Source organism: Liolophura sinensis, chromosome 6, assembly GCF_032854445.1.
Source record: "Liolophura sinensis isolate JHLJ2023 chromosome 6, CUHK_Ljap_v2, whole genome shotgun sequence".
Classification (NCBI taxonomy): Eukaryota; Metazoa; Mollusca; class Polyplacophora; order Chitonida; family Chitonidae; genus Liolophura; species Liolophura sinensis.
This window is the reverse complement of record NC_088300.1, coordinates 3,906,481-3,933,457: the sequence shown is the minus strand read 5'-3', so window position 1 is coordinate 3,933,457 and position 26,977 is coordinate 3,906,481. Positions and strand designations below refer to the sequence as shown.

The window sequence follows — 26,977 nt, the reverse complement described above, 5'->3', positions numbered from 1 at the left end:
GTGTAAAGTAGATTTTAGTACAGGATAGACGTTATATGCCGTACAAAGAACGCCCCAGGCAATAGTTCATCAAAGTACATGATGTTATAAAACAAAGGCCGTCATTGTTAATGACATTCTCAATCTCAAAACAGTAGGACCATGATTTTAAATGATCAACAACTTCCTCAGTATTGCATATTAATAAAACACAACCCTTATCCTTTCTTGAAAATAAAACTATAAGAGTCATATAATTGATTGAAAAACAGAGACTGTGAAACAGATCGGAGCAATATCCCAACAATTGTTTTGAAACTTGAACCAAATCGGTGATCAACCAATTAAGAAATGAAATCATAATAACGTCTACAAAGGATGTGGGTTCATAATTCAAGTTGTGAGATAAACATGTAGGGCAGAGCAAATGCACTCGACGACAGGCTGCGACAAAAGTGATCTATCTGTTCCTATAGAAACTAAAATATGTGCATCTCAAATAGCTCTCCAAACATATTCCAAAAGTTTATATCGTCAAATATTACGAAATCAAATAACACTAGACAAATTAAAAATAATGAAAAATAAATAACAATAATTAAAACAAAATCCTCCAGCCATAAAAGTCGCACAAAAGGAATGAATTCAGATTCGGTACAGTCACAAATAGTCCTTGATAATTTCCTTTAGATGCTACTTTAATTTGAAAGTGGCTTTGCGGTTACCGGTACCTGATGTACTTCCTAAAGTTATCCGAAAACAGATAAAATATGTTGAATTCACTCTGACAGATTCAGAAGCATCTGGAAAGTCAATCAAGGCAACACCTGCTGCTGTCCTATACCAGTATGCATAGAGACGTACACAATAAGCCCAGATGCGTTCCATTTAACACCAAGCATGCGTTAGTTACATAAGTCTAGGCAACGTCAACCGTTATACATGTATCTGCTAAAAAATAATTGTGTCCAAAATGCTTTAGGAACAATCCTAAGTTGTGGGAAAACCTTACGTAAAACAAAACTCTTTGTGACAAGTGTACCGATGCTAGAGAGAATAGTTGTTCGAGCAAGATCCATTAAACTCAGTATTGCCATGATTACTGGCAAATCCTTATTACAAATCCCCAATACTGTCTTCACTGCCGGTAAATCCTCAACATTGCATTCATTTCTTTCAAATCCTCAATACTACCTTCACTGCCGGTAAATCCTCAATATTGCATTCATTTCTTACAAATCCTCAATACTGCCTTCATTGCCGTCAAATCCTAAAAACTTTAGTGTCCATTAGTGACAAATCCTTAATATACTGCTTTCAGTTTTAGCAAATCTTCAACGACGTGTCCATTAATGGCAAATCCTCAACACTGCCTTCATTCCTGACAAATCCTCAATACTACATGACTGTCAAATCTCCACTACTGCGTCCGCTAATGACAAATTCCCAATACTGCCTTAAGTTAAAAATTCCGGAAAATCCTCAATGCTGCCTTCATGGTTGCCAAATCCTCAATACAGTGTCCATCAATGGCAAATCCTCAAAGATGTTTTTATTTCTAGCACATCGTTTTTTTCTCAGACGGAAAGAATCGATTAATCAAGAGACAACCTCTAAAAATGATTTCTCACGATCTCCCGATGTCCAAATTTGAAGCCATTTTTTCCAAAATCAAAATAAGACTTATGTCATGGGTTTTTTAGAATCAGCAAACTATTAAAGGTTTATAACCACATAAAGTCTTGAATATTATTTTCAAACAAAAATGTTCATTTTTGAAGCAAACACCAATCCAAGTAGAAAACGCCAAACAATACATGAAAACTATGTTTAAATTCGCTGTCAACATATATCAACAGAAATGAATGGCACATTAACAAGAAAAACTTATCTTGTTAATGTCTTGATAATATTAGACATATATAAGTTGGGTGAAAGCTTTAACCGGTGGATGATTATGCTACACAAATCGCAGATAAATGCCTCTGAACCTTAACAGTAAAGCTATCTCATGTAATGTCATGTTAGATCATTAGTAAAAAGGCAGACTAACTGATCCATGAGGTAATCCAACGAAAAAGCACGAGTACAAATTAAACAGTTATTTCAAAAGGGATCGAAATATATGCAGATAACTGTTTAGGCCACACCTTTATTCCTACAATACAGGTTCTGGGTATCCACGCCGTCTTTGGTCTTCTATCAAGTATTGTTAACAGTGTAGGAGGAAATGTGCCTACCGCATAACATGACATTCCTAATTCCAGTAACCCTGCATACACATTCACTTGAATACTTGTCAATATTTTCAAAGTGTAAAACATGCAACGCAGTGCAATCAAAAGGTTTGCTTCTTGAAAATGTTATTTAAATACAAAACATACACAACAGTGTTTCTCTAGATAATTGTCAAAGCCAATTGGTTGATACAATGCACAAATGGTTACTGAGTTTACTTCATTCAAATAATATCACCAAAATATATTCGTATACCAAAGTCAAATGTTCAGCCTCTCTGCCCTTGTTACAAACATGTCCTTTTACAAAAATAACCTGTCAAAAATCGGACTTCTCCCAAGATCTTTTAGAAGTTTGTGATGAACAAAATTCCACAACAGGGTTTCCTTGTAATGTCCCACACAACGGGTGGTCTACTCGTGTAAATTCGTACTCAACTTTACAATGGAAAATGCCAAACACGCTTTTCACGTTTCCGGTCATATGGAATGGCTAACAACCTTTTCATGTATTATCACCAACGCCTTTCACTGCACAGTCCATGACGTATCCAGCCGAAGCCACACGTGGAATGTCCGTGGGTAGCGACATACCACTTGTCCTGGGGGAGTTGACAAACGACATGTCTACTGGACTCGACAAATGGCTTGTACTTGGGGAACGCAGCAAGCCAGGCTCGGTACTCAAAACACGTCTCCAGGAAAAAATGAAACGGATCGCAAAATGTCACCAACTGAAGTTAAATTCTCCTATTCATGAGATGACGCAACCCTTATTGTATTTCTTGCGGAGACTTCTCCGGTTGGTGTTGGTCATCAATTTCAAGAGAAGCATGTCGACGAGATTGCGGATCTCTTCTTCCATGGCATCTACGGAAAAATGGCGATAGAATCCCAAAGAGGTGGTAGTGGATCCCATGGAAATACTTCCTGTTGGGGTATTAGGGTGTGTCAACGATATGGGAGTGGTTGAGCTGATCAAACAGACGGTCGGCCATGAAATTCTCCCGAGCTCTACACACTTGCATGACGCTCATACCTTTGGCATTCCGCTCATGACGTTGCCACCCTTGTCAATCAGCAACATCATCGCGATGAGAATCAGCTCGTTCTTCTTGCGTTCGCTGACCTTCACTTGACCTTCACAAAGCACCGCAGAAGGAAGTCGTTCCGCCAAGATGTGGAAGCGGGCTCCTTCCGGTAGGATCGAGGTTGATTTGGATCCGCTCCATTATCAGTTAGAGCAACAATGACCATCCACTCTTCTCCACCTTTCCCGTGGCCCCCTATTGATGTGGGCCTTGACTCCCATGAGACCCCAGCCTGGAGGGTAGAGACCTGATTCCCTGTTCCAGAGTAGGATCGAGTTCCAGCTCACCCACGGCGTAATGAATCGGAGACCAGCCAGAAAAATCTCGGCCGTTCACATCCAGTCGGTGTGAAAGCAGCAGGCGTACCAATTCTTGGTTATAATTCCAAGCAGCATAATGAAGCGAGTTTCTCCCATACACGTCCGTCAACCTGACATTTGCACCTTTCTTGATCAGCCACTTCGCTAATTCCGTGTCATTTTTTCGGCAGGCCAGAATTATAGGTGTGAAGTTATACTTATGGTCGACGTTGTTAATGTCAGCACCATGTTTCAGAAGCAGACGACAGGCATCCATCCGCTGACTGGATACAGCCAATGAAAATGCCGAACAGCCCATCCTATCTCTTTGGTCCACTTTTGCACCTTTGCGAATCAGCAGTTTGAGGACAGGGACGTGACCCTGGTGAGCGGCCATCATTAGTGGAGTGGAGTGTAAAAAGAAAGCAGTGTAGGTCACGAATCCTCCATGTAGAAACCGGAGAAGTTTGGGTCCATCATCGATACACTGATTAACGTCTTCTCCTTCATCCAGTAGCTTCTGGGCAGTGTTCACATAGCCCTCGAAACAAACCTTGTGCAGCATCGGAACAACTGTAACCGAGTTCTCCCAGTCTGAAACGAGCAGATAAGTGTTTCAATTTTCGATAGTTCTTGAACCGATTTAAAACACTGCTAAGTTATCAAACCCTTTGTAGGGTGTTAATATGAACTGGTTTCCTACTGAACTTCATTTGCAATATTTTACCACACTTTCGTAAAATGATCACAACTGAGTCTTTTTTTAGGCGTCAGAAATATTGGCTCGTCGCATAACGAAATAACACGCTATTGTCTATCGTCTTCTAGTAACATATTTACGGGAGATCGCCATGCAAATCAATTAACAGATAATTTGAAGACAATTTCATGAAACATGGAAGAAACTTTTTTTTCGATGGAAAGACATGATCCATCTCCTTAACACCTCTAAATACATTTTCACATGATAAACTCATAGGAATTAGCTACCGGTAACTTACATGTACATTGCAATTTTACAGTTTACATAGCAGTTTATTGCAATCACAAAAGCAAGACACCGTACAGACATTCGTTTGTCAGACCTCACCTGAGACGGTATCCATTCTCTCTCCCTGGTATTTCTTCAGGTGGAGTAACTCGGCCATCAGAATGGGGTCCTCAGCCCTGGGTCTCTCCGGGGGCAGCTTCCTCACCATGCTGCCCTGCTCGATATCGCTCTTGTCCCGCCATCGGTTCAGGCGTTTCTCTTTATACAACGAGACGCCTCTCTTCACGCTTCGCGCGTTCATCGTCTCTATAAGCGTTGTTACTACCATGGCTTCGGCTGAGAGAAACAAAAGTGAAGGTGTTATAAAGACATCATACTGGGAGTTCTAATGGCCATCATTTACTTTCCCATCTCTAAATGACAGACAGTTTTACAAGGATATATTTAGCTAAAATTTTCTTAGAATTGTATCTGGGTGTTTTCTCTGTACTTTTATCCAACGACAGAAAAATAGCATAAAGCAATCCATATTGTTTAGACCATCTACTTTTGTAGAAGCTTTAAACAATCTGAACTTTTGATAGTAACATATTTAATCTCTATAAGAAAGGATCATCACTAGCAGAAGTAACATAAATCCTACTTGAGTATGTTATACTTTTAACTTTTGAATTTTTAAAATTAGGAAACCGACAAGAAAGTCCTATAGAAACATGTCACAAACAACGGACCATGCGACTGACATATCCGTGCATTTTATTCTATCATGCTGTGTTGCTATTTATACACCAATTACCTATGCGTACAAGTACCATCATCGCTCGGAAACTTAAAATTGACCACTACAGAAAATAAGGGAGACACAATGACTGAGATCAGGGATATGAGCTGTCAACAAAATTGAACATTAGATATCAGTTTAACCTACAACAAAGACTCACGGCGATAGTCACAGGGTGCTCGTTATATACCTTTAAATATAAATAAGGGGTCAATCCGCGATTTATCAACAAATGTACAGACAAATATATATCTATAATGGGACAGTGGGTCAAGTAGTGAGTCTGGACATCGTTTACTCAGCGAATCCATATTCATGGCGCGTTTATCTATGTGATTGTCAGCAGTTCACACAATTGTATATTTAGTTTACAGGAGGTCATGCGTGTCTGAGGATCTTAGGCTGCGCACTAAACATACTTGTATGCACTAATATAAATGGCGCAACAAACCTGTGTGTTCTTTAAAAAACCTCTGCCGCATCTGTGAAAGACGCTCATACACTTAAAAAACCAGAACGATTAAGGCGTGTCTGACGTAATCAATCTCGGTTTAGATCAAGACTAAAAAGCGGTTGGGCAGAGGGATTCGCCTTGCAAAACATACCTGTACACAACGCAATTAGAAAGTTATGTGTGTATATTTTATTTAATTCTCGAGTCCACCTTGTTCAAATATATACACTGACGAAAGAAATGTCATAGGTCGTAGCTGTTTCAGAAGGACACTTAATCGCAGACCAGTTACATTTCAACGAAAAGGTTTAAAACAATTTCAGGATTTTAAGTCTATTGGTATTTGGACTTTATGCATGCAACAGTTGCAATGAGTTGCCACGTGGCTGTGGGCTCACTGATGTTACATGCACGTTACGCTCCACATTCACCGACACTCCATCTGGTATGCGGCTAGTTGTAAGTTACATAAAATACAAATGTCCGCGTTGATCTAAAATACCGGCACATGTTTAATGCATCACAATATGTCTTGACTTTTCGCCTGTACAATTTATGATCATGAAACCAAATTAATGCCTTGACCTCAACTGGCTTTTTGTCTATATAGTACAGGCTACTTGTTATGAAACCATTGTCACCAAAACATGAAAGAGATCATCACCAAATTTTAACTTCGACTCTATCTGTAAATATAAATTTAATTTCATACAAGTGGCTAGGGAAAAGAGCTTTCCGCCCTCTTCACATTGTATGAATTACAAAAAAAGACAATATTGTGTCAAGGAGCTTCTTGACAGATGACATCTCTGTCAGTAAAATACCCTGTCAAGAAAATACTACAGCAATAACTTGGCTGCTCATGTACGAAGATTGATTAACTGTCTGATGTTAACGCGTGTAATTAGTATAATTAAAACTTATTACTACTTAAGCTTGCCACGTACCTCACATTGTAAACCCAGCGCACGGCTGTATCAATTTGTAGACTATACTGTACTGGGGTAATACGATGTACTAAGCATACGTATATGTATAGAATATAGAGGAAATCCCTCTGGTTACAGTCACGCTCTGTGTGAGTCAGTGGCTGAGCTGATACACACGGGTACAGCCTCAGTTTACTGGCGGCTACAGGAGGATAAGAGGAGAGGGGATTGGAGAGACAGTAAACTCTCTAACCTCAGGGTAGTCACGGGCGGATAATTGTCGGTCATTTAGCGCTCCTCAAGGTTAGTAATGTAACGAAGAAACGCTATTCCCATGCTGGTTTTCTAATGGTCCTAGAGACACAAACGTATATTAAGGAAAAAGCTTTTCTCCGCAGTCCGCTTTATACCAAGCAGCAAATGCCTGACTGCTTCTGGATAATCAGATAAATTCCTAAAAACACTTCGTATATTAACCAGCACTGTAGAAAATACACACGATGTTATGTCGTAAGAGGATATGACATCTCATAATACAATTTGGGTCTGTTTATATATTTATAGATACTTTTATATATAAATCACCTTTGCCTTCAATCAATTAGTTGTGATTGATTAGTGATTGTGACGCGACATTCTTAGCTTATTGTGAGGTGCAGATTTGTGAACAAGTGCATACATTGTACTTGTATAACAATGCAGAGTCACAATGAACGTGAGGCTGGGCCCGTCTGTATTAAATGCTGTCCAGTGAATATAAAGTTCACTTTATATATCCTTCATACATATATACATATAGCCCGCATAACTTATGCTGAATATATAACTGAATATAGTGTAGTCTCTACATGCGACGCCTGTACAACTGTAGAAGTGTTCTTCTATGAAGCGTAACTAGCTATCATATCATCCACAGAGGAAGTCATAAAATTTTAACAAGGGTCCCACAAGGCTTCGAGCTCTGAACTGTCGACAGGCTACCATAAGTGTTAAGTGGGTATAGGCTTTTCACTCAGTCTTACAGTGATAAAGCCCCACGGCAAGTATCATTAAAGGAGAAGAAAACATAAAAATGATGCCAAAATCAGATGAAAGAACGTCAAAACTTACTTGCATATATGGTCTTTAAAATTTTTTTTCGATGTTTTTTTTCTGGAGAAAATAGCACATGAACATATTTTTGTATGGTGGGTATTTGGGACCACATTTTAGTATTTATCATTGTTGCATAATAATGTTCTAAATGATGATGTGATGCATGTCTAAGATATTTATTTGAATGTAAATTTTTTGCCAATATCCACACATATGCATTTAATCTAAATTATGGCAATATTTATGAATATATCAAAAATATAAATATTATCAGAATCCAGGTTTAACACATTTGCTAAACATGTCTTACATCCTCATTTATAACATTATTCCTACACACAGGTTATATATACCAAAAGGTGGTCTCAAATACCCACCACACAAAAATTATTTTCAAGTGTGTTTTTCTCTTTAAGGAAAACTCAAAAAAATATTGAAAACCAAATTTACGACCAATTTTTTACACTCTTTTAAACGAAATTTACATATATGCACGGATAAGAAGGGTTCAACATTACAATATAGGGGAAATATAAAATGTTATCTATTGCGTCAAACCCGTTACGTACAGTGTTGCATTTTTGTTTACACAAACATTGCAACATTCAAATTCCATTTTCATTATTCTCTGTCGTTAAATAGTATTTCAGCTGACAATTTTCACCAGTTTATACTTGTGATGTTAAAAGAGGATAATGTATGCAGAATGCCCCGAGTTTCAGGTAATAATCAGGCTGCCAAACCATGATGGCAGATAGAAATTAACAGTAGATACTTCAGACAAAATCGCAGATATTTTGAATAACATTGTTATGATGGCTTAGGCTATAAAAACCATGTATGCAGATAACATAGTACACTACATAAATTGTTATTGTTGCACTTGAGTGTGCAGATTAAGTATATGCAGAGATGCGGCGCATGTATTTATTCTTTTACATGCATTGGTATATGCATAATTAAGCAGGTAACCCTAATGAGTGCATTTTACCCACGACAGCTTCTTGCAGTGAATAAAAGAAGTAAACAAAATCAAACAGAGACATTTCTTAAATTGTCTTAAATATTTTGAATATTCTTGGTTAGCGCTAAACTCATGTCATTCAACAGTGGGTGTTGTCAATATAGTGCGTGGGCATGCATGTTCCGGGACAAATGTCGGATATACTGCTGATTAGCCCATAGATAGCTGTGCCGTATGTGCAAAGGGTGATCGGTGATGTAGATAAACTGTAAACACAAACAAGACGCTTTGCACTAAGATGACCTCCCTGGACCCATGCTTGAAACCCCGTCAGAGGGAACGAAGTGCAAACCCTGTACGATGATGATCCGCCTATTGTTGCATGTGACCGAAATGTTTGTACCCAAAGATGCTGGTGACTAGATCATCAGTTCTGGTCTTCAGGGAATCGAGATGATTGATTTATTTTTTTGATTGGTGTTTTACGCCGAATATTTCACTTATACACCACAATACTAATTCAGTAATAGAGTGTTAAATAAAGTCAGAGATCAACCAAATCACAAAACTTACTCTGTATTCAGCTGAAAACATTTCAATTCTATCCACATTCAAACAAACTGGTATTTTACTTCTCAAACAGTCCCATGCACAAATGAATGAATGAATTTTTATATCATTAATATATCATTATTATTTTATACCATCTACACGTCTACACATTAACCATGCGTGCGTGTATGGTATACAGTATATCACGTGGACTGGTCACTTACATTTATTTATCTTCTCATTTGACTCTTTAAATCCTCATTTGTCATTGTTAGAGTTAGAATAATGTTGCCAAGCTGACCCATTTTAGAAGTAGGTCATTAATTAGGTTAACATGCACTAAGTAAACATTTTGTCTTTGGAATTTGAATGTTGCATTTTAGGATTGTTTTAAGTGAATTCGCATGACAACAACGAAATGAAGTTTCTGAGCGAAAGACTAACAAAATATTTCATTTAAATATATAGTAAACTGAAGATAATAGAGAGTGTTCCAGATTAAACCAGAGTGCATATGGAGGGAGCAAATCAGTGTCCCAGCAAAATGCACACGTTCCCTCCGTGAATAATGAGAACAAAAGGACAATATGAGAACAATGGGTTTCTGTCCTATCTGACAATAGTGCAGAAAAGGACCACCACCAAACTGTAATGGATTAACCCGTAGCTCAAGGCCATCAAATCAAAATTTATTCAAATCCGTGTATAACATTTTAAGTAAAATTGCCGACAGAGACAGAAAACAGACAGATGAACAAACTCTCGCAAAATCATAAGCATAACTCTTACCAGCAATAGAACCATCACAAACCGCGTGAGCTCACTTCCGGTCAGGGTGTAAAATCCCCTCTGAGGATTGGGATTTGAATTTTAAGGTTGTCTACAACTTGGCGAGATACATGCATTGGTTTCTCATGGTATCTAGTTTCCTTCAACCATATACTCGACTCTTTTAACCGAAAACACCTGCAGTTAAATTACTCCACATTCGTATATATAGCTCTATCTCCACAGACTGTGGCCACGGACCCCTTGCTAAAGCTAGAACCTTACTGGTTAAATTTAGGATTCATAGCTGGATTTTCATTGACATGAATGCAGGCTTGGCAACAGATCTCTCTTCGTGACGTTGTTTCTGGCAGCGACCTTGGGATGTATTGGAGGGGGCGGTAGACTGTTGGTATGAATGGCTGGTTATTTAGCGTAGGAAAGAGTTTGTAAAGATCTAGAGCGGAGGACAAAACAACACCCCCAGGGAACATTAGGGTTTGTATAATTTGACACGTTGATGTACAGGATAGAGAACACTGAAATTAGCACATTACTGTAGAGAATGGGGGCATTACACAAGCATAACCTATCATGTGCTTAGTCGTATTTTCTCAATAAGAATTCAGTCGTGTTCGGACAATACTGACCAACCATAATCAAACTTGGAAAAAACACTGACGAACTGCTTTATACATAATCCGACACCATGCAGACAAATATACTTCATCGAAAAAAAAAAGATATTAAAAATTATTAAAAAAAAATGAACAATATATGTATACGCCTTTGGAATAAATGTTGTGAATGCAGTAAGAACTAAAGACGCACAGTAACTAAACAGGTTCGTTTTAGAAGATGCACAAAGCCTGGACACAAAACAGTCGTGACAAAGTGTTTAAGTCATATTTGCATGCATTGGACCTTTCACCATCCAAAGAATACAGACCTTAGGGATAAGTCTCTTCGACCACCTCTTTGACAATCGCGGCCCAACATTTGCGATCAAAGAACTTGCCTCTCGGTGTATTCACAGTGAGAACATCCTAAATCTCTCCCCATATCCGATTTCAAATCTCTAAAGCCTCTTTGTCCAACCATTTCAAATTATTTAACTTTCAAATGAAATGTCCGGTTTGTAGGCCTACGTTACTTCATTGGTTTCTATACGAATTAAATCGATTCGAAGCGCCTATAGTATTCGTATACCTTTGTAAATCGTAAAGGGGCCTCCAAGACACATTTCCAAAACAATGTAAAAGGCTTTCCATATTCAGTTAATAATTCTGCTGAATCAATATGCATGGTAATAGAATATTTTGATTTTTCGGTAAACCCAAACAGAAGGTTCAAAGTCGAATGTCCTAAAACAAGGTTCAAAAAGGTTCAAAAACAACAACTGAAACCAAATCCAAGAACAAAATTATACAGTTATAGATTAAAGCTTCGTAACACACAGGAGCTGCTGTCATTAGTTTGCAACATGCTGTGAATGTGAAGTGCATAATGTCCAAATTTAGCTCTAAAATCAGTATAGTTGCCATTAATTTTCAGGCAAAATACAAAACAGATGTAGTTTTTCCCACAAACAACTTGTCGGTGTCAAAACACGGATGATGACACAGCTCAAAATCCAAGGGCAAAAAACACATCTCTGGCACTCACTTTGGCACTGATAATTTGAGAAGCATACGTTAAAGGCAAGGTCATATCATCTTCTTGCAAATGAAAATACAGGACTTTGTAAACATGAAAACAGTCCTTTCGTTTCAAATGAAAGATAGGTACATGTATCAGTGAAGTGACCCCACCCTCCCCAAAAGATTTTCCGCCTGACAGGAGATTGAGAACAATGGAAAAAGCACTGAAGTTTTTGAAGCAAACCATTAAGCTAAAAATGAATAATAAATTGTCTGCCCCAAGAATGAAATAAACCGAGCTTTCAAAATTTTATTCTGTTTCAGTCAGTCATGATGGAAGTCTGACTTACCCTCTGAGTTAACTCAACAAACAGATATTCAGAAATCAGATTATATAATGTTAGTTTGTGTTGACTCAAACAATGTTGACTTGGGCCTACACTGATCTTCTTATGGCTAACGATGGCAATGCTGGCAGGAACAAAATACGCCCTCCGCAATTTTCCCAGTATTGTTTCGATGTTGACCCGACATTTGAACATCGGAAGACGCGCCTCAGCACTGGGCCAAAGTTATGAGCCAATTCTGTTTGGGCTATGTTGCCCATCATAGTGTCAATGCTGGAACGTACGGTCGATCGCAAAGAATTGTGGGAAATGCACCTATTCCGGTTCTTCGCTACTGGTCTATTATTGGGCCGGTGTCCCATAATAAGTTTGACATAATAACGATTTGTTGTCTGCCTGTTTAACACCACGCTGGTCAAGAGGCAAACTCAACATTTAGAGGATAAGACCTTTGATATCCCAAATTAAAATCTTTTAAAATTTAGTACATCTTCACTAGCTCTTAATTCAGTGTCGCGATATTTCAATGCTTTCTTACACAAACAACAACAACATCAATTTAACTTGAACGATATATAGATTTGCGTATGCAAAGACAAACATAATCGCACATTTTAAGTATCACTAAGAATTGTTCTGTCTAGCAAATGCTGAATGAATACTGGAACGTTAACTTTTCAAGCAAATTCCGTTGTTTAATTAAGTTGCCATAAGGTAGCCTATACTGTTCCATATTAGCAGTCCTCACAAAAACTATCGTTTTAGGAGCCATTCCACACAAGACCTTAATTTCGGCATCTTCCCCAACCAGCCAAGAGTTGAGAAGAAAATTATGCTTTGGATCAGAAATGCAGCAGACAAAACCAGCGAGATGCAGAGGCGAGATGCACAGACAGGAGGCTGGAAATGGATAATTTAACATGGCTGATTTCAAGGATTGGGTTGGGAATGAGATTTATTTTGAAATTAATACATGAGTTTTAGAAAAGTTCAAGTTTCGGTGTTAGTGTTGCCCAGTAATACCTGTAGAATCTGTTGCTCTACTTGTGTTTTCAATATCTTCTCTTGAAATTCCACTAAACTTCAAGAATTTATTAATTTATTTCATTATTTTCTTGACGCCATACTCAAGAATTCTAAACTTAAAGAGGCCTTACGTTATGATTAGGACATGTTCACGATAAAATGTTCACGAAATTACGGACGCAAATGAATGTGTACATTGCCTCTTTTGCTAGTGATAACAATGAAAAATGTAAACACTGGCGGTGTGATGGCAAAATTCGCCAAGCCAATAGTGGACCATTATGGCGAAATGTTAGCGCGGAACCAAGAACGCGGAGCTGGCCCGATAGTCCCTTTCCGGAGAAGGCCCAGAATAGGCTGTACGGTGGTCGACTGCTGGCCGCTTGTGATGGGCCAGTGTTGTACTGATGTGTAAAACTATTCTGGCCGAGCAATGGTCCACCACAATTTGTGGACATGGGGACATTACAACCAAAGTAACTGGGCCAGAATATGGCCATTTCTGCAATGTTTTCTGGGACAGTCACGTTTACTTACACCTGAAGTCAAGTTCAGCTTAGATAAGATGACAGATGAACACTAGAGCCCGCCCACTCCGCTCTAATTAATAGCCATAGCCTTGAAGTAAAATACAGTTACCCTTTCATCGTAATGAGCATGCGTCGGGCTTGCGTAGATATCACAGTTGACCTGTCACGATTTTGGAGATAACCTTGAAATGTAAACTATTCAACTCTTGTAAAACTGTACACCCTTTTATACAATAAGTAAATAAGTAATAAGTAAGTCTCCAGTTAGATGAGGTAATTAAGAAGCGATGAGCGGATCAAAATGAAGCATAAATGCAAATATGGTAAAAATGAACCCAAACCACTTTGGCTTCATTCAGAGTACACTAACTGTACCTTGTGAGGTATGCCGCGGTTTTGACAGTTCAAGGTCAAAAATGTCTCAAAGGATTGGAAGTTAAATTCACTCCTGCACCAATCACTGGCTCAAGACTGGCGCATTTAATCTTTTTTTTTTTTCTTTAAATTTACCACAGGTATAGCAATACAGTAAGTGTACAAGTATAGGCGAGTTGTCCCTGATCGAGCAGTTCCATCTAATGAATCTCTGACATCACGATGGAAGAACTGCTATATAGGGAAAATACATCTCTCTTCGTTTAAATTTTTAACAGGATACACTCACTGCGGTGCAAACATTTTTCCTTTGTAAACAATTTTCTCTGAAAAAAAATAATTTCCTCGTAAAAATGATTTCCTATGTAAAAAATATAATTTCCTCGTAAAAATGATGTCCTATGTGAAAAACATGACTACGAATGTGAAAAAGAATTTTCTTCGCTAAAAGGTTATTTTCTGTGTAAACTGATTAACTATCTTTACTGAGCAAACAGCTTGACAAGCCGTCTAACGAGCAAGTATATATAAAACAGCCCAAAAATTCAAATGGAACTGGATGGCACTAACACGCCACCGTAGTTAACCCACAATTTCCAAAACAACGTTCAGCATAAACTACGAAAAGTTGGCTAAAAAAGAGCTACGAAAGTATATCAAGTAAGAAATTCGGACGGATTCTCGTAAAGGCAAGAAGAATGCCTCTTTTTTTCACGTAGACCTTGAGAAAATATCGAATCGTCGTTCGGCCTGTATAGCACACTAAAATGACGTGTTAAAGTTGTCCCGTAATGGTACAAATCTTGTCGTCATTCCTTCTCACTCGCACGGCGTGTGGTAATTGCCCTCATGCTGCCACTAACTGTAGGATTCATATTACCCGTCGTGCCTTTCGCCAAATGATATGGACGATCTACCGTCGTTACAGGGCGTTAATCCCCATTCGTTCAGTCATCCTTACCCGCCATGTCCGTCGCCATGATATTATAGGAATATGCTGCCGATCGGACATCATTTATTTATATTCTGGAGTCACATGAATAGAGCTGTCGAAGTAAGGATATCTCATTGACATTTACTATGTTCACGTGTGACATTCATATGAATCAAAACATTAGGGTAGATCAAATGAGTCATGGTAAAACATTGTAAACAGGTCAAAAACAACATGGTAGAGAGAAATCATATCAGTATATGGAATGCACACTGTCTAGTTATGCAGTTCTGTGACGCCTTCTCTATGTTAAGGCTTATTATCCAGCCATCATAAGTTATGTACACATCACTTTTTAATTCCACTATTATCTATTAGGATTTACTAAAAACATAAGTCAGAGCGTGCATAAGCATCACTGTTGGTCAGGTTTCTAATCAGTTTTATTTGGTACCTGAAGCATATAATCTTAACTGTTTAAGACAACTTGATGGCCATGTATCTAATTCGACATTTCGAGGGATTCGAGTTGTATACAAGCTCTAGCAACATTGTTCACGACAGCCTGACTTCCTTGTGTCTGTTGTGTATGTGTCTTTTAGCCAGTCGTCTGTATTCAGCTGTTCAGTTCTGACGCTTAACAGCACAACTCTACATATGGATATGAAGATAGTTCATATCCTTTGCACAGAAAATGAATTCAAACTCTTTGTCTAATTCATAATGTGAAACTGCAAAAGACCCGTTTCGAAGGCGAGATATCATAGCCTCCGGCCACTTCATATTTATTAAAAATCCGCGGCATGCTGGGTATTGAGCGGAGTAATATGTTTTGATCGAGGACGACACCAGTTACCGAAACTGCTATCGACTTAATTGGTAACTCTGTCTCTGTTGGTCTTCACGGTGCTATCCAGGTCTCCTGACTTCGAGGTATTAGGCCACCGAAGCAGTCTGCTGTTCTTAATAGATACTGGTATGTATCATGCAAGGTGAAATATAAAAGTGCAAGTCGTAATCGTAAAGAACACCGCTTCCAAGATCATGCCTATAATTAAATTTATTTATTTATTTGATTGTTGTTTAACGCCTTAGTGAAGACTTTTCTGTCTAATATGCAGAAACGACAAAGGGTACTTGCTGTAATGTGCGTAAGAGAGAACAAATGATGATATGTTTTATATTTTCCGGATATGCACTTCAGTTAAGGTCAATTAAACTGCAGCACAATTCCTGTGTCAATAAAACAGGCGAAACTCCACATAAAACATGGTGAAGAGGGAAACGCCACAGTTGCTTCTCGACAATGTAGGATAATCGACATTTTGTAGTCTAAGAAAAGGTCATTGCTATAGGTACAGCGGAACGATTGCTTCAGCTGTGGCAAAGAGATTTAAAAGCGTTTGACCTTCTAACCAATGGTCGTCAAGATATGTTACCTGACTGCAGGACGTCACTGGTCAGATATCGTTGCCAGATCAAATTTTCGCCACCAAAATATATGGTATGTCAGCTATAGAGTGAGCAATCTGAGTAACAGTATAAAACAGGTTAATATGGCTTTAAGGAGGCTGTATGGGCATTTTGGGCAGAAAAATCCTTGCTTTGATAATCAAATCAAATTTTGCTGTTCAAAAAATTGTCGTCCAATAAATATGAGACTCGTACATGTAATAGCTTAAGTGTTAAAATGATTCTAAAGTATGAAGTATGCTTTATAAATTTTAGCTACTGAGTTATTCTATAATAATAGCAAAAATTTTGTCACAATCTCCGAAAAAGCATGCTTAAACCTAATTATAATAAGTCAATCCATAACCTCATACACTAACCAAACCACTAAACGTGTTAAAACAAGAAGAAAACTTAAGAGAATGCAAACTTCATATGAAATTATTTGGAAATATGGCCTTATATGAAAAGGACGTTCTATCATTTGAAGTTTGCATTATGTTCATGTTTCATTCTCCAGTAAATCTGACCGAGTATATCACTTTACGCCGAGGCACACCTGCAAACCTCTCACCTGGAAATGTTGGCATACTATTTTAATTGCAAACACCAGGCTTAATTCTTTTGTATTCATGTCAACCGACGCAAGCAATCTTTACCGTAATTGTAACTTTGCAATCACAAATCGAATATTCATAAATGATTAGTTCTGAGGTGCTGATGAGCCTTTCAGTCGAAGTATGATAAGTAACTGTGACACGTTTTCTGCAAACTGAATAAATGGACAGGTTGTATACAGAAATTAAAGCAAATATCAGGTCGCATGTATAGTTGAGCGATCTCTTAATCAATATTGACATGCGGTTTCGACAAGTGTAATTATATAAGTAAAATAATTTTATAATTAAGGCTTTATAATTAAAATAATATATATATACCTGGTTGATCTTTGATAAATACTTGCTTCCATTATAATTTATATATTATTTCTTACATATTCTTCATAACTAAGAGAATCAATGCAGTGTGTGCAGTTGTTTTGGAAAGATCTATTATGGAGTTGGCACGTCTCTTCATGGTGTACCAGTGGTATAGAAATGTCAGACTTGTTGCTTACACGAAGTAAATTAAAAAGTCATCAGTAAATATTGATATATAATCAGTGTTCAGAATAAAAGGAAGATTTATCATTTGTAGTTTCATCTTTAATATACACGTACATATGTATACTAGTAGAAATATTATCAGTGAAAGTAGACCAAAATCATAACGGGTATTGTGCGTGCACGAATACAGATGATATAACTGACTGCTGTTATTTCCTTGTTTCACTGTTAATTTGTTTGTTGATATCAAGAGCTTTTCCTGGTCATATCACAACACAGTCCCGAGTCAGTCCCAGCTCCTGTCATATCTGTGTCCACCAAACGTTTGATCACGTCAAAGATTTATCATCTTGCCAGTTTTAAGTGATGTAATATATGCATTTCGGTCTATGGCAACAATCATATCAGAAGTTTTGTATCAGTGTACTTAGGTGGTGTTGTGGTTATGTTTTAGCTACAGTGTAAACCACACACGAACATGTGTATAACATGTAAGGTGCTTGCAACTTGTGGAAACTCTCCGTGTCACAAGCAACGACACATTGGAATGGGATTCAGGCGCATATGAGTAAAGCACTGGCGCATATTATACAGATTGAAAATGTACTTGAGTAAGCGTGAACAAAAGACAGTTTTAAAGTATGCGGAATAAGTTTTTGATGACATTAGTGAGATTGCAATACCTGTAATGGATTAACCATGTGAAAAGCTAACGGTTCTGACCGAGCACACAGATGCACCCATCAGCCTGTTGTAGTCTTTACTAACTGCTGCTATCTCACTGAGCACTTTAGAATAAATAAATTGCTTTTAGACATTACATACAAAAAAAAATATATGCATCCCAAACGTAGGCGGTCTCATCATGAAAAGACTTCACCATAACCAATACCGCTCGGAGCAAAGAATGATTTTGTTTTTTTTACGTTTTTTTTTTCTGGGCAAGCGTATCTCAGAATAAATTTAAAAACTTATTCTTTTCGATTATCTCAGTTACAATCAATATAAGCTGAAATACTGACCTACCATCAATGTTCTCTTCGGATATATATTTATTAATGAAATATTTTGCCACCATTGGTTGTGGGAACATTTTATATGGGAGATTCTTGTCAAAGTAGGACATTTGGTAAAAGCTTCCTGTAAATGACACGGCATTAGAGCCTACATATAAATATTATTTGCAGTTAGATATGTGTTTTCGGCTTGATGTGTCCAGATAGCTTATCGTAACAAAACGTTCTCCCTCAGCGTAGGTGAACTCGCTCAAATGACCAAGTAGCCAGCTAATAAGAATACATGAGAACCTGGCCATGGTACAGGTGCCTTCAGGCAAATGGTGACTTTAAGGATATATGTCATTTAACTTGTCCATCAGCTACAGACAAGGTTCTTATATGGACTGATTGCGCCGATAAAGAGCAAATGAACCACTTACATGACATTAAAGGGAGCACTGACGTCGCAACAAATGACGTCCAATGGCATGAAAGGGAGCTTTGACGTTGTTAAAGCCACAGTAATGTCACTTGCTTGACATTAAAGCGTGCTCTGACGTTGTAAAAGGCCCAATGAAGTCACTTGTATGGCGTTAAAGGGAGCTCTGACGTTGTTAAAGACTCAATGGTGTCACTTGCATAACATTAAACCGAGTTCTGACGTGGCTAAAGACGAAAAGACCGGTCATCTGAAGGAGTTGTAGTTGTTGCACTACGACAACGCATACTATTATCTATGAGAATATTTATTTATTGTTTTTAGTGGTGTTTTACGCCATACTCAAGAATATTTCACTTATACGACGGCGGTCACATTATGGTGTGTAGAGCCCGGGGGAAACCAACGATCATTCGCAGGCTGCTGCAAGACCTTCCCGGCATAGGAAGCAAGCATGACGTGGGCTTGAACTCACAGTGACCGCATTGGTGGGAGGCTCCTGTTTCACTACGCCGTGCTGGATTGCTAATCCTCGCGGCCACGGAGGCTACCTCTATGATAATATTATGGTTTCATCTATAAACAGAATATAATCTTAATTTGGTGACAAAAATCAGTTTTCTCCATACAAAAAATAAATTTCACACCCGAAAAGAAAATGAACAACAATTCATTTTGGTGTGCATGATGTCTGAAGACTTAAAGTGTTCAAACCGTCAGGCCATTCTGAAGCCCATACGAAAAACAAGGAGTGTACAAACTCAAATTCCAAAAGATATGAGACAGCTTTAGGATTACCATCACATTCTCATAGGCCTACAAAGATATGTATACAGACGTTTACAGTGTTGACAAAAATAAGTTATATGAAAACAAAATTTACAGCTCATAAAATAACGTAAGATCATAAATGCCTCAATCAGAAAACAAAACGTAGACTACAGGCCAAATCTGTCGTGAGTGAAGGTTTCATAAATTTTGAAAGTCTTTAACATTCGTCCACATCTTAAGTCTTTGTACACACATATACATAATTAAGAAATACCGGCAGTCCTGTCATATGATACAAAATGTACGCTTAAAACGATGACAAAGGTGTTATTTCGTTGGATGTTATTTCGTTGGATGTTATTTCGTTGGATGGTCAAATTCTATTGAACAAATACACAGGTGTCTGTGTATGCCAGTCGTTATTTTTAGGGGTCTCGAGAGGCAATGAAGAAGGTCTTTCTGTTTCAAAACTTTGTGAATGTACAAGTAACAACTAACTTTTTTAAAATTCTAAGCAAGATAGTAGAAGAGCTTTCAAAAACCTATCTTTTAATCTGCGTAATAGCGTATGATATTACAGCCATAGCAATTCTAACCTTCGATGTTATAGCCAATATTTTTTGTAACACTGACGCCCAAAAGGCGTCATGCAAGAGAGCCTTTAGCTCCATGCAATAAAATTAGTATCATAAAATTGGTTGACTCCTTGCTTGGTGCTCAGAAGTGAGGGCTGGAGGATGGAAACTGGCTGGCCCAGTGTCAGTATAATGTGAATGGGTGCGGTGTTTTGGCGCTATGTCTGGTGTCTTTGGCATGATACTTCACTGGCGGCAGCACTTTGGCGGTATGGACTCGCCTTGCCACCAGAAGACAATGTATGTATGTCTGTACACACCTGATGACTTCTCGTCGTCATTTGACTGAAAAATTGTTAAGTACTAAGTAAAACCCCAAGCATACTTACATAATGTATCTGATGACTATACATGCATTGTTCACTGATTCTGTAATATAAATATGGGCTGTCGCCTTGGACGAAATGCTTGCTGTTCCCAGACATGTAAGTTGCATGTATAACTTATGTTGAAATTGGATAATGTACCGGTATATCGATGAAATTGACAAATTATAGACATGTATTTCAGTTTCATATAAAGCAGCAATAGTAGCACACAGATATTCCTGTCTAGGCTTGGCGTATTCCTCCCAGACAAACAACATAAACAATATCACTGAGCAAAATACTGAGCATGCCTGGGAACCACTCCTCTGCCCATATACACACTCCAAATACCTGGCACTAAGAGCTAAAAATACATGAGGCAAAACATTGCATCTGTTTAATGCAAAGACTCCTCCGTCATGCCACGTGCATATGTATTCATCATGAAGATGTGATCTGTAGAACACGGTATATTGTTGTGCAAACCAAAAACAGCTACCAGGATCTGCACGTACAACATAAGTCAAAACCTTAATACTGGCATTTGGTAAGTGTACAAGGAAAAAGACACTAAAAAAATATTAACTAATAATGTTTAATTATCCATGACATATTGTTTCTCATTGTACTGCATGTTCACGACAGGTACGACTATTTGAACGCGAATTTGATTCTTTTTACACAAAAAGCAAAAGTCGCCCTAAATGTACACTGTAATTCATATATGTGGAGTTTTCTGAGGAGCAACAGTGAGGTATAGTCTATTTCTTTTAGCGAGTCGCTTATAATCTAACCGTTTGTTGGTGCAGCCATTGTAAAACAAATTAGCCCCCACCCCATTCTTCAACATGTCCATGTGTAGAGCTTGTCTTGTTACGTGTCACTAACTAAAGGCAATTTCGGTAGTGAATATGACTGATTTTACCGACAGCTAAATATAGGCGACTGGCAAAAAGAAATAGACTATAACTCCAAATGATGATGTGATTGAAATGTAAGTCGACATTTCCGTTTAATTCAAATACAGTAGTACGATTTATTTATTTAATTGATTTGTGTTTTACGCCGTATCCTGAAGAATATTTCACTTATGCGACTGCGGCCAACATTGTGGTTGAAGGAAAGGGCAAAACCCTTGTGAAACCCATGACCATCCGCAGGTTGTCACGTGTGACCGGAGAGGAAGCCAGCAGTGAGAGGCTCCTGAGATGCTGTTGCAAGCTAACCACGAAGCCTCCACAACTAGTCTTAGAAAGTACTTACACATGCACAATCAAAACAAAATCAGGCAGGGTGAATGACAGGCGCAAATAAAACCATTGCCAATATGAACGGGCGGCCTTCGCCGATAATGTGGGCGCCGATTCTCCCCGCGACTGAAAACAATAGGAATGTGTGGACCTGGAACCCGGATGGGGTGTTTGATGGGCGGCCACTTTTGAGAAGGTCAAGCTATCGAGCGGAGAAGTTGAACTCCATGATTATGGATGAATATTTACCTTTGGGATGATCGACAGGTCGGGGCTCTATCAGTCTGGCGGCCTAGAACTCTACACATTGTGTAAGGGACTATCTGGACATGTCAGGAAAGTTAGCCATGGACTTCCAAAATATTACCAAATATCCTACATGCAGCGGTGAATGGGAGCAAGCTATTTCTATAATAGCATCGTATATGGAATGTCATATTCACCTTTCTAGAAAAATTTCTACATAAACATGCGACACGATTTTTTTTTTATTTAACTACAGATGAATTTATTGCATCCCATTACCGCCACCGTTCACTATAACGGGGCCTCCGCGGCCGAGGTGGTTAGCGTGCAAGCGCAGCGCAACGATCCAGGAGCCTCTCGCCAATGCGGCCGTTATGAGTTCAAGTCTAGCTCATGCTGGCTTCCTTTCCGACCGGAAGCCCGGGGGGTGGTAGTGGGTTTCCCCCCGAGTTCGGCCAGGTTTCCTGCATCATAATTCTGGCCGCCGTTGAATAAGTGAAATAAGTACAGAATATTTCATCATATACTTTATACAAACAGCTAATGAAAATAGGTAGCTAGCAGCATTCTACAGTTATAGTTTTTTTCTATAGATATACAATTAAGTCGTTCAAATCCTTTCTGCTGTCATTCAACATGGCGACAGTCTTGTCAAATTGGCTAAAAGGCTGACATACGTCGTTTTCTTGCACCATTCTCGCGAATGTTCAGATCATTAGGAGAGCGGTGCATCCCGCTATATAATATGACATTCCATGTTAACAGGTTGAATGCGTAACCAGTAACGTGTAATTTATTGCAATTAACATCACCGCACCTTTTTTTACATAATTCTGCATGAGCCACGCATGGTGCTAGAGGGCCTGTCATTTGCTACACTAAGCATTTACAAGAACCGTTAGAATAAAACCCTAACTCCGGTAAATTGACAACAGGCCGTACCTCAAGTGATGTCTCACGGTTGAGAAGTATAAACAAGTCTGGGGTTTAATTACCTTAAATTGAGATATATTTTCGTCTAGTAAACAGGAAACACGTCCCGATCCTTGACGTTAAAAGTTTATTCTTACCTTTTACCTTTCGGCAATTGCCTTGACAAGTTTCAAATAGACTTACGTCATTCGCTGCACAAATGGTTGAAAGTTTTAATTAAATGACACTGAATGGCGAAGTTGAAATATGTTTTTGGGTAAGGCGTAAGTTGTTAATCGCCTTCATTATCTCAGTGTTGAAGTGACGGCAATGGTGATGGTTTGACAAGAGTAAACATTGTCCATGTAAAACGCGTCCGTAACAAGCACTCTTGACATGTACTGTCTCTGTATATAGTTGTGTTCGTGAAGCAAAGAGGCTGTTCGCAAGCACTGCAGCGTAACAGCAGATAGTGATGTGTTTTTTTACAAACTTGGAACCGACTTGTTGTGCTATTACGCCCATTCCAAAAAGACTTTCAAAAGTGAATGGCAATGTATCAAGCCCTATACATATTCAATAGAGTTCTAAAAGTATCCGTGCAAAGCGTTCAATCCTTTAGCGAAATGTTTTTATTGCAGCATTCAAAAATGAGTGCAGGCACTCCCTATTCCCGGTACGCTATGTAACACTAAACACACATTTCAGCTACACTGGCTGCATTTCGACTGTTACACAACCCTAAGCACACATTTCAGCTAATACAGGCTGCATTTCGACTTTTACACAACCCTAAACACACATTTCAGCTAACACTGGCTGCATTTCGACTGTTACACAACCCTAAACACACATTTCAGCTAACACTGGCTGCATTTCGACTGTTACACAACCCTAAGCACACATTTCAACCTACACTGACTGTATTCCGACTGTTACATAACCCTAAGCACACATTTCAGCTACACTGGCTGTATTCCGACTGTTACACAACTCTAAGCACACATTTCAGCTAACACTGGCTTTATTCCGACTGTTACACAACTCTAAGCACACATTTCAGCTACACTGGCTGCATTTCGACTGTTACACAACCCTAAGCACACATTTCAACTAACACTGACTGTATTCCGACTTTTGGACAACCCTAAGCACACATTTCATCTTACACTGACTGTATTCCGACTGTTACACAACCCTAAGCTCACATTTAAGCTACACAGGCTGCATTCCGACTGTTACACAACCCTAAGCACACATTTCAGCTAACACTGGCTACTTCCGACTGCTACAACCCTAAGCAAACCCTAAGCACACATTTCAGCTAACACTGACAGTATTCCGACTTTTACACCACCCTAAGCACACATTTCAGCTAACACTGGCTGTATTCCGACTGTTACACAAGCTCTGTAACCACTTTTATTCATATCCTTAACACAGAAGAACTGAAAAGCTACAGTTCGAGGAACGTAGGCGCTATGTTATCCTACTTCCTGCAATGAGTTAGATCTAAAAGGAGGAGACCTTATCCAGTTCGCCACGCAGGCATTCAAAGTGGATATACTCCTCTGTTTACATGTACATAACCAAAATCGCAATCTTTACCATCTCTGCTAGGCTCCCTGATTACCCCACTTTTCAGTTACAGCTGAAGCTTGTATGCTGATCCAGGTGTGTGCGGCGCTTTAACTTACTTCGCCTTCCAGCTCACATTACATGTAGTTTCGGCAGGGTTAGACACGACATATAAGACCAGTCTATGAATGGATAGGGAGTTATTCTGTGAGAAATATTATGTACTGTACGAGGATCTCGTAGCTACAACTAGATACTAACATCACACACTATATCGTCCTATACAATATGACTATACATGTGTTTTTCAGTTCTGACCACACAGAGTTATGTCATGACATTTGTTGATGAGAAGTGAGTAGTATTCGCTCATCGATGAAACATGTATAAAATATATAAAACACAGATCTGTTGTATAAGACTATCTCACACACTAGCAATTGCTGTGCTGTTTTAGATGAATTTATACACCATCTCACATTAATTATCAGGCGTCCCATCCTCACAAGCCTATAAAGGTTTTCAAGTTCATTTATGACCTATATGTATGCCATTGAAATTCAGCCATGTATAAGTAGACCTACTTTGAGCCGGCAGTTCAAGGCAACAACAACAACAACAATAACAATTGTACAGGTATCACATCTCATGTTTACGCCAGTGTCTGAGTATTGTAGTGTCAGGATACTATAAGCATGTAAATGGAGCGTAAATATGACTGGATAGCCATGGATATCTACTATATCGTGTATATCTTCTACGCTGCAGTTTACAACGTTGACAAGCTCCCTATGTTAATCGTAATGTTTTGCCAGCAGAAGCAGGGCTTTCTTTCAAAAGCTTGAAGAACCTGTTAAAGACATATATAAAGGTCAAAGCTATAGGCTTCTACACTAAAGTAGCCCCATAGCCTTAGGCATTGGTGAAGTTTTATAAAATAAAGGTCTATGCATGAATTCATAAAACCTGGGCAATTTAATGCACAAAAAGGGCACATCTACCGGGCAGCGACCATGCAACTGATTCTGGCCATGAAACCTGACCTATCCATGCTTATACATGCAGGGTATATAGCTTTGTACGTGCTGCATGCTATCATAGTTCAGACCAACTTTTTTCGGTACCGCTTTGCGATAATGTGTTAAATCTTCGAAAATTAAAAAGCTGTCTATGCAGGATCAAGTACTAGGCAAACATAAAAATTCCTGGTGTCAAATGACATACAGGTAACACTGTACAGGGTTAACACGGGTATATGGCTACGTCTGATGACGGAATGCCGCCAGTGAAAGCTTACTACTGGAAAGAGATGATGGTGGCCACAGACAGATCTCTCTGACTGAAATCTTACCTTTAAGCCATGGTTTTTTGAATGGGTCGGAAAATCGGGAAACAAGTTGCAACTTTCAACAGGTAGATGTTTAAACAGTAGAGCTGAGAGAAGAAGCCGCGGAAGGGAACAATGTTGATGGCATCTGAACGACAGGTTGACATACACACACTTGAGTGAGAGCAGCCAGCAGTTTAACAGGCTTTATCACGATCACTGGTTCTAGTCGCTCAAGCGAATCCTTGCCACAGAGACAAGGGGCCAAGGACATCTAGCTCTTTCCCCATCTCTACAGGATGGCCCCGGGGGATCTGACCTGCTATCTACCGAACAGCTGAGACACACTGACCGATATTTGTATTTACGAAATAAAAAAGATGACAGGTGGAGATAAAATAAACCCTTGTTACAAAAGACGCCGATAAGCATGTGAGTTTTATGTCTAGAAAGTTAGCCTGTATATATGCAGCACTGTATATACAGAAGTCTGTCTTAACTGCAATGACTTTAACACTGGATTGTATACCCTATGTGGATGGGTACATGTACGAATATTCATAACGTTTTTATGGAGTAATAAAATACACCTGAAACGATCTGGTGTCATACATACTTGTAAGTTAAATTAATACTGATGTCAACGAAAGCATATATTGCAAGAAATAAACTATACCGTTTTCGATTAATTTAGGTGATGCAGATTCAATGGCGCGAGGACCGAATTCTAACAGCACGGTGATCATCTGGGTATTATTCAAATAAACCCTTTAAACTATGAACTGTTTTTTCAGGGAAATCCGAAAAAAATAAGTTTAGGTATTCTCAGATTCAGTTTTCAATGGTCTTTTTACCGACACTTACTTCATTCTTACAGCTTCTTTTCCATAGAAGAGAGTGTGCAAGTAAACAAGAAACGAAGTACTATAATCTTAGGGAGAGACACCGGCGAAACCACATAGT

At 38.7% G+C, this 26,977-nt stretch overlaps 1 protein-coding gene across 1 annotated transcript; it reads right to left on the bottom strand.

Annotated features, from left to right (window-relative positions):
- Positions 1–3,502: 3,502 nt before the first annotated feature.
- On the bottom strand, positions 3,503–26,179 carry LOC135466155 (ankyrin repeat domain-containing protein 50-like). Its single transcript, XM_064743531.1, has 3 exons — positions 26,039–26,179; positions 4,697–4,933; positions 3,503–4,200 (listed from the first exon to the last, which is right to left on the bottom strand). The coding sequence occupies exons 2-3, from the start codon at positions 4,923–4,925 to the stop codon at positions 3,503–3,505; spliced, it is 927 nt and encodes a 308-aa protein (XP_064599601.1). The 5' UTR covers positions 4,926–4,933; positions 26,039–26,179.
- Between the last annotated feature and the right edge of the window lie 798 nt (positions 26,180–26,977).

What these genes read in the sequence shown, in the direction of transcription:
- LOC135466155 (XM_064743531.1), bottom strand. Translation starts at nt 4,925, where the DNA reads ATGGTAGTAACAACGCTTATAGAGACGATGAACGCGCGAAGCGTGAAG. An exon ending in GAGAATGGATACCGTCTCAG is followed by an intron (nt 4,201 to 4,696) that starts GTGAGGTCTGAC and finishes TGCTCGTTTCAG; the next exon opens with ACTGGGAGAACTCGGTTACA.